General features: G+C 29.6%; 3 protein-coding genes across 3 annotated transcripts; all 3 read left to right on the plus strand.

Annotated features, from left to right (window-relative positions):
• Positions 1-2571, plus strand: LOC101220125 (U6 snRNA phosphodiesterase). The gene is made up of 6 exons (XM_004143625.3): positions 1-303; positions 396-488; positions 1396-1642; positions 1731-1827; positions 2101-2166; positions 2253-2571. Exons 1-6 carry the CDS (start codon positions 135-137, stop codon positions 2448-2450), a joined length of 870 nt encoding a protein of 289 aa, XP_004143673.1. The 5' UTR covers positions 1-134; the 3' UTR covers positions 2451-2571.
• Positions 2572-3742: 1171 nt separating this feature from the next.
• Positions 3743-7318, plus strand: LOC101219889 (receptor-like protein EIX2). Its single transcript, XM_031884972.1, has 2 exons — positions 3743-6577; positions 7027-7318. The coding sequence occupies exon 1, from the start codon at positions 3811-3813 to the stop codon at positions 5866-5868; it is 2058 nt and encodes a 685-aa protein (XP_031740832.1). The 5' UTR covers positions 3743-3810; the 3' UTR covers positions 5869-6577; positions 7027-7318.
• A 4007-nt stretch (positions 7319-11325) lies between these two features.
• On the plus strand, positions 11326-14864 carry LOC101219648 (receptor-like protein EIX2). The gene is made up of 2 exons (XM_004143623.3): positions 11326-14227; positions 14454-14864. Exons 1-2 carry the CDS (start codon positions 11412-11414, stop codon positions 14488-14490), a joined length of 2853 nt encoding a protein of 950 aa, XP_004143671.1. The 5' UTR covers positions 11326-11411; the 3' UTR covers positions 14491-14864.
• The last annotated feature ends 3775 nt before the right edge of the window (positions 14865-18639 follow it).

Raw genomic sequence — 18639 nt, forward strand, 5'->3', positions numbered from 1 at the left:
AAGTGTTTAGTTTATAAAGTCGAGAATAGTTTTTGAGGTTTTCGGGGTTTTTGGAGGCACACAAGAGTGATGAATTGCTTGAGAACAATCTCTCACTTGCACCATCGTCATTGCTGCCATTGACAAAGCAGAGAATGGATGCTCTGAGGGCTTCCTATGGAGGAAGCTCGTCAGATGAAGAAGTGGATACAGTCTCCCCTCCATCAGCATCCACATCAGCACCACAATTCTTGGATGAGACTGTGACCTTTTTACCTCTGCCTCCACCGCCTCTCTCACTTCTCAATTTTCCAAATTCCACCTGTACTGCCCTTCTTCTTCCTCCTTACGTTTACATTCTTTAATTTTCTACTTTCTAACTTTTCTTATCAACTTTTTCGCCATTTCTTGTTTAGGTGTTTTGGATGATTTGCCCATCGATCAGGCGACTAGGGTTCGAAGCTTTCCTCACGTTCAAGGAAACTATGCCCTACACGTCTATATCCCAGGTATGTGAATCCATGTAGTAGTTCTTCTAATTTGATTCTTAAATTTACTTTTCCTATTTCCATTTTGATCCACCCAATGGGGATTTTTTTTTGTTTTCTTATATATTTGGAAATGCTTGTTACTTTTTATCGGCGTATTGTTAGTTGGAACAGCTACGATTCTATATCTAGGGAGCTCTTCTTTGGCTGATCGCTGATTCATTATTAACGAGTAGTTGTTAGAGTCTAGATTGGAATCAGTATCAATGTCTAACAATTAGTCATAAACCTCGGTTTTTTGGCAACTCTGACAACGTTGTCTTCTTGAAATATATGTTGATTTCATGTTGGTTTATGCCTCTCAAACCTTTAGGTTGCCTCTTAAACATTGATTAGCAATACTTATCACTTGCATCCATTTCAGTTCATATGTGGACTATATTTTTGCCTTTATTTGTACCTTATGGAATTCTAGATTATCGTGATGGAACCAGCGAAGAAAATCAATAATATGTAAGATAATGTTTTCATTAATACCTACAAGTGTCGGATGATGGGTGATTTTATACTGCTGGGCGTTTGACTCTAGAATTAAAACTTCCTGCAAGCTTCTTTTGTCAATTGAAGCACTTTCACAAAATGCTGTGATCAATGCGTCTAAGTGTTCGTAATCGATGAGGAAAAGTTAAAGTATATGGTTTATTTAAAAGTAGTATGCATCCCTTTTTGGTATAATTTTGTAGATTTCTGTTAAGTTTATTGATTTACAATCTAAACATTTAAAGAGATTCTGAACATCGACAAGTTAAACATTCACAATTACATGAATCTAAATAATTGTTGTGATTTTCATTTGTTCTATGCAATACGACTTTTCACATAGATGCCCATGCCCAACTAAAAATATATGATTTTTCATGTTCCACAGTGTATGTACCAACTAATGCAAGGAAGGAGGTGGCCTTGTTTATGAAGAAAATTTCCTCACTTGTGCCAGCTCTCCATCTGGTTGATATTGACATTCCATTGGACGTTTTATGTAAAGATGACCAAAAACTTGAGCAAGCGTGGGCTAGAGAATTTCACATAAGTTTGTCAAGAACAGTGCCAATCCGAGTGCACCAGATTGACTCAATAGTGACAATGCTTCGCCAGAAGCTTCAGTCTCCAAGGCGGTAAGCTAAAAGTTTAAGAAACTCCATTTAGTTTGATTAGTAATTTCCAACTTGTTTTTGTATTTAACTTGTGCTTTTTTTAAAACAGTTATTGGATTGATTTTAGTAAGTGGGAGACTTTTGTTAACGATGATCTTTCTCGAACATTTTTGTCAATGGAAATTATTACTGGCGGGCTAATGGAGGTACGTCACATTTGAGGGATTTCTGTTTTCGTTATCTCAGCATTTCTGTGGTAAATGTGCTTTTCTGGATTCTCAGTTTTTGGGCTCTGTTTGAGTTTCTTAGTTAGATTATAGTTATCCCTTTACCTCACCTGTGGGTTTAATTTATGCAACTGACGCATGTACAAAAAATGTTGACATAGGTTATGATGATTTCACGAGTTTTACATGATTGAGATTGACAATATTACATTGGATTAAAGAGTTGATCTCTTCGTTTTCAATTGGCTGCAGATCAGAAAACAAATCCAAGTTGTTAATGAGGTTTATAAGCTCCACAATCTTCCTGAATTTTACAAGGTTAATTACATCAATTATTTTTTCCCCTTTTCATCTTTATTCAATTAACGAGGAAGATGATCTCCTACAGTACTCTGTTTTTGTAGGAAGCAAGACCACATATATCTGTTGCCTGGGCATTAGGTGACGTTAGTCAGTTATCGAGTCAAGCGGTTCATAATGAATTAAAAAGGTCCGCAGTTAAAGAACCATTTAAGAGATGTATTTTCACCACCAAATTCAATGGCATCGAATGTAAGATTGGTAAAAAAATGTATAAAATATGTAAATTTCCTGACGAATGAAAAGATCATTGTGTGAGACATGTTCTACAGTCTATGCCCATTAAATTCTTTTCATGTATTTCAACTTTAGTAATTAAATATCTTACTATAGATATTGCAATTTTTATTCTCTTTGATTTAATAGTCTTGATTTGTGAAGCTTTCACTTATCAGATTCTTAGGAATCTATATTATATGGATCGATTATACTTGTAAGGGGCATCTCAGTCCATTACAGTCAAAAGTGTAGTGAAATTGATCAATGTCATTGAAGGTTGGAAAATATAATGACAACGTATAGACAATGTAATGAATGAGAAAGGTTCCTGACTTTGAACATCTTTAATAACATTGTCTTCCATATTGGGGTCAGGCGACCTACATTGTACAAATGTTAATTTTCGACTTACATTATATGGTCAAATTTCATGTAGGTAGATGTCCAATACCACGAGAACGTTCTTGGTACATGAATTGCAAAATTCAATCTCTCTTGTCTAAACTTGAAGGGAAGTTTTTAACTCATCAATTGTTTGGACGGTGCATCTTGGTAGAGATTAACAAAAGAAAATAATTCCTACCTAATTATTTTTTATCTTTTCTCTTCAATAATGTTAGACATTATTGAGAGACTCCATTTTCCTTTCCAATAATTACATAAAGTCTTCAAGTCTTTGCTACCTCTTTCCATGTAATTTAATAATTAAACCTATAGGTCTTTTCAAAGTCTTCAAGTCTTTGCTACCTCCTTTCCAAAGTGTTATTGCTTAATATAATGGAGACATGTTAGCAAATCTTTTCACTCAATACGTTCCAATTTCACAAGGGTTGAATTAAATTTCATTTAATGACTAATGGGATTGACTAGAATGCCCCCAAACTATTATTGGGGCATTTTTCTTCTCACATAATTTTTAAATTTTATGTTAAATATAGTTGTAGTATGATTTTCAGAAGTACCTCAAATATTGGATGGAATTAGAAAAATAATGGTGTAATAAAATTGTTTGCTTTGAATATGCTTAATGTTACTATATATTTCTTTTCTTTTTGTTGCTTTGGATCAAGTTTTTCTTCCTTGTATTTATGTAATTAGTTTTAAGAAAATATAGGTCTTTAAAAAATTTAAGAAAAATAAGGTTGGGAAAAACAAATCAATCAATCACTCTAATCTAATCTAATAATTATTTTGATGATGTAATTGGTGCCAAAACAATGCAAAATTGATATTTACAATTTAAACTGCTGGGGACAAAATTGAGAAACAAAAAGTTTGCATTGCACTATATGTAATTCTAATTGGTTTCTTATAAAATGAACCCAACTGATCTTCACCAAATTCATACATTACTACTCAGTACTCCAAACATTCCTTACCAAAATGAGAAAATTAGTTTCAAATGAAAGTTCAGTAGTTGTGTTATGGATGATGATGCTTCTTCTACTTCTCCAATTTTGTTTCTCCATAACTGCTGCTTGTATCCAAAAGGAACGTGAAGCTCTCCTTCGATTCAAGAATAGTTTTTACGAAGATCCTTTCCATCGCTTGGCTTCATGGAATGGAACTGATTGTTGCAATTGGAATGGAGTGGGTTGCAATCAAACTACTGGATATGTTACTATCATTGATCTTCGGCAGGATTATAATCAGGTTGACTCGTATGAATCTTTATCTAGCAATTTCATTGACTCTAGTTTGTTAGAGTTGAAATACTTAAATCACTTGGATTTAAGTGGAAACTATTTCAACCATACTCAAATCCCAAACTTCTTAGGTTCAATGCTTGAATTAACATATCTTAATCTATCAAGGACATCACTTATCGGCAAAATTCCTCCTCATTTAGGAAATCTTTCTAAATTGGAAATTCTTGATTTAGATAGAGATTATTATGAATTTGATGCCACAAGATGGGTACCACTCAATGGCGATATTGAATGGATATCTCATCTTTCATCTTTACATACTCTTCACTTGAGTGGAATGAACTTTTCAAATGCTATAAATTTGATGCAAGTGATAAGTTCCCTTCCATCATTGTCCTCCTTAAGACTTCGTTCTTGCAGTCTTCAAAACAACGATTTTTCTTTGGGTTCCTGGTTGAATTATTCATCATTTATTTCTAGAGTTCAACTTCTAGACTTACATGATAATCAACTAAGTGGTCAAATTCCTACGATTTTTCAGAATATGACTTCCTTGAAATACTTAGACCTTTCATTAAATAATTTCACTGCTATTTTTGAAGGTGGAATTTCTACCTTCATTGAAAATAATTGTGGCTTAAAAGTACTTGATTTATCATTGAACTTTTACTTTGGTACCGATGATGTATTTGAAAGTAGTTATGAGAATGAAACTATGGGCTGCGATCTTCAAGTGCTTAATTTAAGATATACATCTTTGAAAACCAAAATTCCAAATTGGTTAGAAAAGTTAAAAAACTTGCAGACCATTGATCTTCAATCTAGTCAGATTTATGGTCTAATTCCTACTTCACTTGGAAATTTATCAAATCTTAAGTATTTAGATCTTTCAATCAATAATTTAACTGGAACAATTCCAGCCTCATTTGAAAGATTACTAAATTTGGAGGTACTAGACGTATCAGAAAACTCGCTTAAAGGTGTTTTAACGGAAGCTAGTTTTGCTAACCTCTATCGGTTGCATACTTTAAACTTAGGCTACAATGAGAATCTTTCGTTGGAGATAAAAGCTAATTGGAATCCTCCTTTTCAATTATTATTTTTTGATGCTTCGAGGATTTGTTGTTTTGGAAGTGAGTTTCCACAATGGCTTCAGACGCAAAAGGCACTGGTTGGTTTGAGTTTATCCAACACAAATCTCTCAATTAGTTCTATACCAACATGGTTCACACCACAAAATCTCATCACTTTGAATCTTTCAAACAACCAAATCATGGGGCCACTTCCTACCAACATTGGAGATCAAATGCCAAAGTTGCAAAGGTTGCGTTTGAATGATAATCTAATCGATGGGTCTTTACCACGTTCAATCTGCAGGTGGAAGAATTTGAATGTTTTGAATCTTTCAAACAATAGACTATCTGGAATGATTGAAGGTTGTTTTCTCAATCCAAACTTGTATCTCCTAGATTTGTCTTCCAACAACTTCTCAGGGATCTTCCCATATTCACATGAAAATTTGTCTTATATTGAACAAGTATACTTGAGAAACAATAATTTTGAAGGATCCATGCCAATAGTATTGAAGAATGCCAAATCTTTAGAAATCTTAGATCTTACAGGAAACAAATTTTCTGGAACCATCCCCACATGGGTAGGAGAGAATCTTGAAAGTTTGCAATTTCTAATACTCCGAGATAATTTGTTCAATATAAATTGCAAATTTTGGATCTTGCACACAACCAATTGGAAGGAAGTATCCCCCCAAATCTTAGCAACTTCCACCGAATGAGCACAATAAATGTACAGTGGTCCTATTCAACTTATTGTCTCTCGTATGATCGTGGATGCTTAGATCGTAATATTATTTTGGAACAGTCTATCAAATCTAGTAATTTCAATTACTCCATGGAACAATTGCAGTCAATGGTGAATATAGATCTATCCAATAATTTTTTGGTGGGTATAATTCCAAGTGAGATAACGAAGCTTAAAAGGTTGATTGGATTGAATTTGTCCCACAACAATCTAACCCAGGATAGTTCCTATTGAAATTGAACAAATGGAGTCATTAGAATCACTTGATTTATCTTTCAATCAGCTTATTGGACCAATTACTCAGAGCTTATCAAGATTAAATTCTTTAGGTGTCTTGATATTATCCCACAATAATTTTTCAGGCAAACTTCCTCGAGATGGTCATCTTTTGACATTCAATGAGGCTTCAAGTTTTAACAACAATTCATACCTTTTCGGGGATCCACTACCAATAAAATGTGTGATTGAAAATTCATCCAAACCATCATTCACTGAAAATGAAGATCAGGAGGATAAATGGGAGAAGTGGTTGCTCTGCATTATGATAATACTCGGATTCATAGTTGGCTTTTGGGTCGTTGTTGGAAGTTTAATATCGAAGAAGAGTCGGAGATATTCATATTTCAATTTCGTGGATGAGAGTACGTGGAATGCTTAAAAGGAATCCTTTGCAAATGAGTAAGGTAATAAATTTTTATTTGGTTTTTTAGTGTATATATTAGATACAAAATAAATTTAAAAAATTTATTTATAGAATCTAAAAATTTTGTCATGTTCTCGTAAATATTTTGTTAAATTTGTCATTTTTAACAATTCACATACATATCTTATATAATAAAAAGATTATCGAGAGAATATATAAAAATTTATTTATCAAAGATAAATTTTGATGGATTTACGTTTGAAATATTTTTAAAAAAATTATGATTTGAAATAATTTTTCTATTATATTTAAGTTTCAATTCATTATTATTAAGTGTCACAATTTTGAATATGTTGTTGAAGAATGAAGAGAAATTTTTTTACTCAATTTGATGTTTAGTGTTAATTTCAAACCATCCTACTCTTAATACACACCTTAACTTTAAATTGATGAATCTACTAACAAGTAGTAATTTAATCTTTTATGCAGGTAACAATGCTTCACAAAAGATATGAACAATCAAGAACAACAAACCTTAAATCTTCTTTAATAATTTTGAACTATATTGTCAAGTTTCTTAAAATTACGTCAATAGTTTCTAATATTTTTTAAAATGTTCTTATTCTAAAGCATAGTCATATTTAATTCCCAAATATGTAATATTCATGAGTCACAACAATTTATCTTCAAAGAAATCCCATATTTACTCCGTCCTGTGTATCTATCAAACCAACTTGAACAAAACTTTATATCTATCAATCTAATAGACTCATCTAAACAAGTACTGGGTGTAGCTATTATTTTTCTCTACTTTAGAACCCTCTCATGATAACATAAACAAAAATGAGAAGATGTTATAGGGTTAGGATTATTGAAAATGTCAAAGAAAAAATAGTAGCAAACCAAACTTACCCAACATAGGTCAATACAAATTGAGAATAATATCAATGCATTATTGTGTGGAAAATTTGAAAAGAGTTTAAGCATAATTGACATACAAATCTTGAAATTCATAGATTATTCGATATAATATAATAAAGTTGGATTTTCTTTACTCAATTACTTCTAGTGCTCTATTTTCTTTTCCAATAATTGCAATTTTTTTATTCCTTGTATTATAAATTCTTACGCAGCTTTGTTAAATAAAAAAAAAAAAGATCCGGTGTACTAAGGAATTTTGAAAAAAAAAATGATTTAGAAGCCAAATCTAAACGATGATGTAGTCAAATTTAAATGATTGTGTAGTTCAGTTTAAATCATTGACAAATATATTACGCTAGCGAGTGACCTATTAATCACGTGTTGACTGGACCATTTTTTGTATTTTGCATTGTGGATCTGTATATTTTTTTTGTTTTCGAAATTGTTTTATACTGTTGTAAATATTTTGTCGATTTGTTATACTTTTTAAAAGTCTATTTATAAAATGCAAAACTATCACATAACAATATTTTATTGGTTGTGTAAGTTGGACAAAGTGAGGTGCAACTCGAAGAGCACTCAACTATTTTCCTCGTAGTATTAAACGTGTTTGACCTACTTGCTTGGTTCACACACACATAATTCAATAATCATATGATATGAACAATTATTATTCCACAGCACACAAAAGAAAACAAATGCAAAATTCCCTTCCTCTTTTTGCCAATGCCTCCACACACTATTACACTAACTTTATACATGATCACATTTATAATATTGAAAATTTGTCTAACAATATATCCATCCAACCAAACTATGTGAAACTCCACATAATTGTTTTAATTTCTACTTAGTTATTTTCCCTTCAATATACTATGTATTACACATATGATGTGACCATTGAAACATGTTGCTTACCTATGGATGTATTAGAATTATAATTGAGAAAATGTCAAAGAAACAATAGTAACAATTACTTACCCTATATATCATACAATAATTGAGAATATATACATATATATATATATAAACAAATTAAAGGTGTTTGAGAATTTTCAAACACACCATAAGAGCATATTGTTGGTAAAGTTGTAATGACCTAATTTTTCCTTATCTCTCTTCAATGTATTTTCAAACTTCATTTTCTTTACCCACAATTTCAAAGTCTTCAAATGTTCCCTAATTGTTGAAACATGCCTACAAAAATCTTTATATACATATATTCTAAATTCATGATGTCAAATTAAATTCCATTCAACTTTAAAAAGAATAAGTTATTTTAGAAAAGATTACAACCATTGGAAATAGATTTTGGAGGGCTTTTATTAAGTAAAAATAAAATTTTTAAGCCAATCAAAATGGACGATTAGTGTATTTATTATATTTGGATCTAACTATTTATAGAGAGACGTAGATAGAGCAACTTAATTACATAATATATAATTTAGATTCTAATATTAAGATACATATATTAAATATTTCGAGTTCTAATATATATTTCTAATTTATTTGAATCTTTAACGAAAATAGGCAAAATATTTATAACCTATAACAAAATTTGTAGCTTCTATCAATAATAGATATTGATAGACACGCATATACTTCTATAAGTAACATTGATAGACAGTGATAAAAGTCTATCAATTTCTATCATTAATAAAATTCAAAATTTTGTTATGTAACAGGTAAATATTTTAATTTATTTTGTTATTTTTAAAAATGCCTCATTTTTAATGTATCTCAGTACATTAATAATTTTTATTTGATATTTAATGTACAAATAAAGTTTGTTCTTTGTTCAACTCACTTACTTCCTTTAGAATTTTATACATCATTTTCATTAAGGAAAATTGGATATGATAGCATTTTGAGAATATGATATAGCAATTATAGCACATTGTTTTAGAATTTTGCAATATGGTCAAATTTTTACTTCTCCAACTTAAATTTGTTATTATTCCTAAACTACCATTCAATAACTTATTTTTCTTTCTTTTCTTAACGCCTACTCATTATTTATTTATTCTCTTACTTTTTAAGACCTTAATTATTTGTTTATTTTTATACTAAAAAAATTATTTCTTCTTTCTATCTTAATATTAATTTTAAAATATTAATAGTACAATAATTGCAATATGAAATATAATATAATGGTTGTTGATCGGACTAATTAACTTCATTTGTGATTTTGTTTACTTCCTTCGATGTGTATTTTAAGTTGAATATGATTCCAAATGATTTTGTTTTATTTTTTTTATTAATTTTTGTCTACTTTGTCTCAATTTCGTATATTAGTGTTGTGGTATACTTATATTATATGTATTAGTTGATTAATATACTTACGGTGTAATTTTCGTTTTTTCAAATTTTATGTAGTTCATTAGAGTATTATTAAGTATATGAATGATGTAACTCAGTCTATCATTATCAAGTATATTAACAATATATTGTTAAAGTATATCAGTAAAGTGAATCATTATAACGTATATAAATCAAGTTTACAAGTGTATATCAATATTATATCAAGTGTATAAGTAGGACTTCAAGCATATAAAGTGTATTTAATCAATCAATTGTATAAGTGAAGAATACTAAATGTACCTGCAGTGTATCAGATGTATCAAACATATATTAGTAATGTTTCAGGTGTATATCAAAAAGTATCGAGTGTATCAAAGGGTATCAGGTGCATCAAGTGTATCAATCAAATATATCATGTGTATCAAGAAGTATCAGGTGTATCAATAATTACAATAATTAACAATTAAAAAAATAAATATTGTATTATTGATGAATAGAAAGTAATAATTAAAAAAAAAAGTAAAGATTTAATAATATTATTGATGAACACCGTGTTTTCTGAGCATATTAACAATGGTCCAAATTTCGTATTTCATAAAAGAAAAGGAAAATTGTAATTGATAACCATTTCATCAATAATAATTAAGAATATAGCAAAATTTTAAAAAAAATTGCAAATATAGCAAAACTATCACTAATAGATTTCGTATGGTCTATCAGTGATAGACCAATATTTGCAACATGATCTATCTGTGATAGACTTATATCATTGATAGAATTTGACAAATTTTGCTACATTTGCAAATTTTTTAATATGTTGTTATATACTTAATTATTTTGAATCTAATTGCTAAATTTGTAACTAGCCCATAAAAAATAGTTTTTTTATGGGTCTTGGCCATGATCTTATCTTAAACCTAAAATTATATAAAAAAAAATATTGATGGGCAATGTCCATGAATATATCATTTTTCTTAATGGACTTTGTCCGTAATTTTTTTTTTTTTTTTGTCCATCAAGAAACTCTATACCTATAAAAAAGAAATCTAAATTCATCAAGAAATCCAAACAAATATATTAATTTTTTCGATGATGGTCATTGCAAATCAAGAAAATTCATCTCTTGACGAGCCTCATGCACCAAGAAAACCTAACTAACTCGATGAGCATTAACATTCAACTAATATATTATCCTAAATGTTTATTGTCCATCAAGAAATAGTTTTCTTGAAGTTTGTAAATCATCAATAAATCTAAGAGAACTTTGTCTATCAAGAAAATCAAGAATCCACATTTTTTATGATTTTTCTTATTTCTTCACCAAAATAAGGAGACTTTTTGTACATGACCGTCCAGATAAATTGTATCAAGAAAAATATGTCATATTTGGTATGACGGAAGAAATCAAATTTTGAATACGAAATTTGTAGTAGTTTGAATATTTTGTTTTAATTTAAAATGGAGTATCTTTGCTTTAAAAAAAATCAAAACTGCGAGTGGTGCTAAAGCAAACAAAAATTGATATTTTCAATTAAACGTGGCCAAAATTGAGAAAAAGAAAAGTTGGAGTAATTGATTCATTATAAATTGAACTCAACTCCTAACCAAATTGATTCATCACTCAGTATCCATCGAATTCCATTCTTCCCAAAATGAGGAAACTTTCAGAAAAAAGTTCAGTTGTATTATTTTGTGTGTTATGCATGATGCTGCTTCTCCCATTTTGTTTCTCCATAACTGCAGCAGCTTGCATCCAAAAGGAGGGTGAAGCTCTTCTTCAATTCAAGAATAGTTTCTATAAAGATCCTTCTTATCCTTTGGCTTCGTGGAATAATGGAACTGATTGCTGTAGTTGGAAAGGAGTGGGTTGCAATCAAATTACTGGACATGTTACTATCATTAATCTTCGACACGATTATGAGGTTAACTTCTACTCATCACGTTTATATAGCAATAATTCCATTGATTCTAGTTTGCTTGAGTTGAAATACTTAAATTACTTGGATTTAAGTGGGAACTACTTCAACAATATTCAAATCCCAAACTTTTTAGGTTCAATGGTTGAATTAACATATCTTAATCTTTCTCAAGCATCCTTTTCCGGAAAAGTTCCCCCTCAATTGGGAAATCTAACTAAATTGAATGCTCTTGATTTATCATATAATTGGGTGGAAGCCAATGGTGATGTTGAATGGATATCTCACCTTTCATCCTTACAGTTCCTTGGCTTGACTTACGTGGACTTCTCAAAATCTTTGAATTTGATGCAAGTACTAAGTTCTCTTCCTATGTTGTCATCTTTAAGATTGAGTAATTGTAGCCTTCAAAACATCCATTTCTCTCTGAGTTTCTTAAATTATTCTACATTTCTCAGCAGAGTTCAACTGTTAGACTTATCTGACAATCAGTTAAGTGGTCCAATTCCTAAGGCTTTTCAAAATATGTCTTCCTTGAATTTATTAAACCTTTCTGGAAATAAGTTTACTGCTATTGAAGGTGGACTCTACAATTCCTTCATCGGAAACAATTGTGGTCTAAAAGAAATTGATTTTTCAGCGAACTTTGATCTTGACGTAGATTTGTTTGGAACTTATGAGAATGAATCTATGGATTGCATCAATGGATATGATCTTCAAGTGCTTAAGTTAAGAGGTATACCTATGAAAACCAGAATCCCAATAGATTGGTTGGGAAAGTTCAAAAACTTGAAGTGCATTGATCTTTCATACTGTAAGATTCATGGTTCAATTCCAGCTTCACTTGGAAATTTATCCAACATTGAATATTTAGATCTTTCAAACAATGTTTTAACTGGAGAAATTCCAGCCTCGTTGGGAAGCTTATTATTGAATTTGAAGGTATTAGATCTATCAAGCAACTCACTCAAAGGTGTTCTTATAGAAGCTCATTTTGTGAATCTTTCAAAGTTGCATACTTTATACTTGAGCTACAATGAGCTTATTTCATTGGACATGAAACCTAATTGGATTCCTCCATTTCAATTAAAAAAACTCGATATAGGCTCATGTATTGGTAGTTATGAAAGTGAGTTCCCTCCATGGCTTCAGACCCAAAAAGCACTTGATGAATTGTGGTTATCTAACACAAGTCTTTCAATTAGTTGTTTACCAACATGGTTCACACCACAAGTCCTCACCACTTTGGATCTTTCCTACAACCAAATAGTTGGACCGGTTTTTATCAGTATTGCCAATCAAGTGCCCAATTTAGAAGCCTTGTATCTCAATAATAACCTTATAAATGATTCTTTACAACCCACAATTTGCAAATTGAAGAGTTTGAGCATTTTGGATCTTTCTAACAATAGGCTATTTGGGATTGTTCAAGGTTGTTTGTTGACTCCGAATTTGAATATTTTGGATTTGTCGTCCAACAACTTCTCAGGCACGTTTCCATATTCACATGGAAATCTTCCTTGGATTAATGAACTATTCTTAAGAAACAATAATTTTGAAGGATCTATGCCAATTGTATTGAAGAGTGCCAAATATTTGAAAATTTTAGAACTGGAAGGTAACAAATTCTCAGGAAACATACCTTCATGGGTAGGGGACAATCTTCAAAGTTTGCAAGTTCTAAGACTACGAAGTAATTTGTTCAATGGTACTATTCCTGCAAGTCTATGCAATCTTCCCGATTTGCAAATTTTGGATCTTGCACATAACCAATTGGATGGAAGTATCCCACCAAATCTCAACAATCTCAAAGGAATGATAACAAGAAAAAGCATGCAAGGATACACTCGAGTTTGTTGGCGTAGGTTATGCTTGGATAATGAAAAAGATGTGGTACAATCTATCAAATCAAGCTTCTTCAATTACACCAGGTTACAACTATGGTTGTTGGTGAATATAGATCTATCCAATAACTCTTTGACGGGTTTCATTTCAAGTGAGATAACAATGCTTAAAGGGTTGATTGGATTGAATTTGTCTCACAACAATTTAATGGGGGCAATTCCTACTACGATTGGAGAAATGGAGTCATTAGAATCACTCGACCTATCTTTCAATCAATTTTCTGGACCAATTCCTCATACCTTATCAAATTTAAATTCGTTAGGAAAATTGATATTGTCCCACAATAATCTCTCTGGTCACGTTCCTCGAGAAGGTCATCTCTCAACATTTAACGAGGTTTCAAGTTTTGAAGGCAATCCATATCTATGTGGAGACCCGCTTCCAATCCAATGCGCGAGTTTGAATCCATTTAAGCCGATATTAGAAAAGATTGACGATCAAAATGAAGATGAGAACTACGAAAAGTGGATGCTTTACGTTATGATAATTCTTGGATTTGTAGTTGGATTTTGGACAGTTATAGGAAGTTTAATACTGAAGACAAGGTGGAGACATGCTTATTTCAAGTTCGTGGATGAGGCTGTACTTACAATGTTCATCCAACAATTTGAAAAGCTTAAAGGAATCGGCATTTTCAAATGGTTTAGGTAATAAACTTTTGTTTGTTTTTTTAAGTTGATTTTTTTACACATTTTTTTTGAGTTCAACTTTTGCTAAGGGAAGTTCACAATAATCTGTCAGCACATATATATATATCATTTACCTACAGTAGAATATGCAAATATTTGAAAACAGTAAAAAGAAAAACCATCTTAGTTCTAATACCTTAAAAATTAAATTAAAGAAAACTAACAAATTGAATCTTTGATGCAGGTATAATGCTACACAAAAATATGAACAAGAACATTAATCTCCTTTGATAAGTTTGGAACTATGCTAAAGCTTCTTATAATTAATGTATCCACATATAATGATCAATGCGATGATATATTCTACTATGGGATATCCTGATCGAGATTTAGGCTGCTCTCTCACCTTGAAGTTATCCGAATTCCAAAGAGATCATAACTCCAGATTTGTCTCATGAAATAAAATGTCACCATTAATACTGATAAACACCCATAGATAGACGTTGAGTCCATATTTAATTTGTTGGTTGTATTGTAGTTGAGTGGGTCCTATGTTGAGTAGAAGTTGAATATTTATTTTGGACTTCTTCAAGGACCAAATAACAATATTATATACTTTTATCACGAGTAAGTCAATAACATTTTTAATTCCAAAGTTTCGAGGTTACATTTTAGTTTCTAAATTTATAAAAATAGACTCATGAATTTTCAAAGCGTACCTTTTTGGTTTTCAAAATTTTTAAAAATAGTTTCGGAGAGAATATAATTTTTATAATATATTTTTTTCATTTTAAATGTCATATAATTATTTAAAATAAAAAATATTAAGTTATTTAAAGAACTTTTTCAACTTATTTATAAAAACTTTAGAAATTTGAAAGAAATGTTTTGAAAACTTAGTAACCAAATCAATTTATTTTTGGGACTAAAAATTTATCTTTTAATAAAAATAAATAGATAATTGATTTATATTTCATATTAAAATATTTAAAGACTCTAGAAAGTTATTTTTTCCAAGTCTTTGCATTTATTATGTAGGGCATTTGTTAGGTGGATGAAGAAATTGCATTAAAATGAAAAATAAAATACTTGATTGAAGTGTTAAATTTTAAGAAATGATATTCTCTAAAGAAATAATAAAAGGTGGTTTATTATTTGGTAAGGTACATATTTGAAATTTTAAATGTTTAAAATTATAGATACTTGAAATTACAAAAGTCTTACGTTTTCAAATACTTTTGTAAGAATATTTTTTCTAAAATATCTGATAAAATTTTAATAAATGTCTTTATTTTGCAAGAATTCTATATAATGTATCAAAGAAGGCATATCTTACCACTATTTATTAGTTTAGAATTATTCTAATATGATTTGAACTTATATAACATATTTATTCTTTTGTCAAGTTAAAATTATCTTTAGATTAATACAATTTATATTATTTTATATGTAACTTTTATCTATAATAAAATATTATTATGATTTTAGACTTTGTTATAAACAAAGTGAAAAAAAAAAAGTCTACTTGTGCTAATATGCATGTTCATGTTGAAATCTAAATCCAGATGTAAACGAATTTTTAACGTTTGAAACTTCTTGTTCACTGATACATATGTATCAATTGAGTTAAGCTTATGTTGGCTAGTTACTACAACTAATTAGATTGGAATATAAAAACTAATTTAATTTCGATAAAATCACTTATTTCAATCTAATTATAATTACAATAATTAACAATTAAAAAAATAAATATTGTATTATTGATGAATAGAAAGTAATAATTAAAAAAAAAGTAAAGATTTAACAATATTATTGATGAACATCGTGTTTTCTGAGCGTATTAACAATGGTCCAAATTTCGTGTTTCATAAAAGAAAAGGAAAATTGCAATTGATAACCATTTCATCAATAATAATTAAGAATACAGCAAAATTTTAAAAAAATTGCAAATATAGCAAAACTATCACTCATAGATTTCATATGGTCTATCAGTGATAGACCATTATTTGCAACATGATCTATCTGTGATAGACTTATATCATTGATAGAATTTGACAAATTTTGCTATATTTGCAAATTTTTTAATATGTTGCTATATACTTAATTATTTTGAATCTAATTGCTAAATTTGCAACTAGCCCATATTTATGGGTCTTGACCATGATTTTATCTTAAACCTAAAATTATATAAAAAAAAAATATCGAAGTCATCATTCAAACGTACTGAAAACAATTCAGATCAAGATCAAGAAGATAAATGGGAGAAGTGGTTAGTTTGCATAATGATAATACTTGGATATATAATTGGATTTTGGGTAGTCGTTGGAAGTTTAATAGTGAAGAAGAGTTGGAGATATTCATATTTCAAATTTGTGGATGAGGCTACTTACAAGGTTCATGCAACAATTTGGAGGAGCATACAATTACTTAAACCAATCTGCACTCCACAATAAGTTAGGTAATATATATAACATTTTGTTTTGATTCTTTTTATATTATAGTCTATTTTTGTTTTAGTTCAATTTTATGTACTGACTAATTATGTCAACTTATATATATAGGCTTCATTAGTTTTTGTATTAAATTCACCTTTAAACCACAACTAAGAATCTAATACGTAATGGTTAAAAATGTGACTAAGATTATATATATAGAAAACCTAAAGCTTATTCTAATCTTCTTCCATAGTAATCCAAATATGATAATATATCATGTCACACGTTGCCCTAGTTTGATATTTTTGTATCAAAGCTTTCACTTTTTTTCCTTCTCATTCAGCTATCTACTATTATTGTCATTTTTTTTAATCTTTATTTCTTTTTCTTTTTCACTTCTCTTTTTTTTTTTTTTAAATTTTAAATATTTAATCTTTAATTTGTATATACAGAAGAAAGATTAAATCGTTTATTGTAATATATGCTACTATGTGAATGTAAAATTACTCGACAATTTTAGGAAATTGATGTCGAAGGAAGTTGAATTGAACGTCAGCTCTTTTTTTCCTTTTTGGATAAAACTTTCAATATTGTTAGATATTGGTTGTTTGCTAATATATATTTTTGTAGGCACTTGTAACTTCTATGTATATCATTTTTTTTCTTCAGAATTTACCATTCAACTTTGATGGGAGTAAAGATGTTAAGATAACTAATTCTTTCCTCTTTGAATGTTTCACATAATTCCATCTATTGACAACAAACTTTGACGATTACCTTCGATGATCAACTCCAACGGTTAAATCTACTAAAGACCCTATGATCTAACGCTCAATTTCGTTTGATGACCACACCTTTGGCGACGACTTCAACAACTTAACACTATGATGACCACATATGCAACCAACTCTCCAGATGATGATCAAACTCAAGTCAAGACCACTTCTTGCTACCATGTTTAATAGAGCCTTTTTTAAATATGACTTTCATCATATATATATAATAGTAATAAAAACATTACGATCATAGCAAATCGAACAAACTTGGGTGTTAAACATTTATAATACGCAACTTGTGTGTAACATTTTCGACAAGAAATGAAATAAATTACCATCAAAACTATACATCGTAAATTATTTAAATTGAGTCTTATCAAAATACCTTATTATATCTTGTATATTATAAATAGAATCAGTTAGTGTTAGTGTACCTCTTGCTGGTAAACGTAATAACAAAATTTCCTAGTTTAATATTTTGGGTCAATCAATGTTTAAGATGTATAATGATACATAATTAAATTTACTTCATCTACTACTAACTTAAATGTCTTATTCCTTTTTAATGTTATTAAGAAAGGAGTTAAAATTATTTACAAATACAATGTAATTTCAAATTTTATGAACAATATATACTAATAAACATTGATTCATTGTTACAATGTCTTATTAATAAAATCTAAAATTTTACTATACTTTTGTATTTTGGATCATTTTGTTATATTTTAAAACTGTGTTTGTGTGTACAAAATTGGTGAGACTTTGACTATGACTATGTGATTTTCTAAAAATAAGAAACAATAAAATCAACAGAAATTAATGTACAAGAAAAATATATTTCAAAGTCATTTGGGTGTATTATGTGGGGAACTTAGAAGAAATTGAATGAAAATGAGGAATTAAAAAAATTGAGTTGACTCAATATTATTGAAGTCTTTGGTGTCATTGATTCATTTTCTTTGACGTCTCATATCATTGCCTACAAGCAAGTGGCCAACATGACTCTTGTTTGTTCCTTCTTTCATAATGATGGGTGTGATAGGTTGGATGTAATTTGAATTGACTGAGGGAGTTTTCTTTTAACGTCTTTCTTTGCATTACACATTCTAACCAAACAAAATAAATGGAAATAAAAAGAGTAAAGTAATTTATTACAATACCTTTGCAAACAAAAAAGGTGATACTTCAAGAATCAAAATGATATGTTTTATCAAAAATT

This window comes from Cucumis sativus, chromosome 5 (assembly GCF_000004075.3).
Source record: "Cucumis sativus cultivar 9930 chromosome 5, Cucumber_9930_V3, whole genome shotgun sequence".
In the NCBI taxonomy this organism is placed as follows: domain Eukaryota; kingdom Viridiplantae; phylum Streptophyta; class Magnoliopsida; order Cucurbitales; family Cucurbitaceae; genus Cucumis; species Cucumis sativus.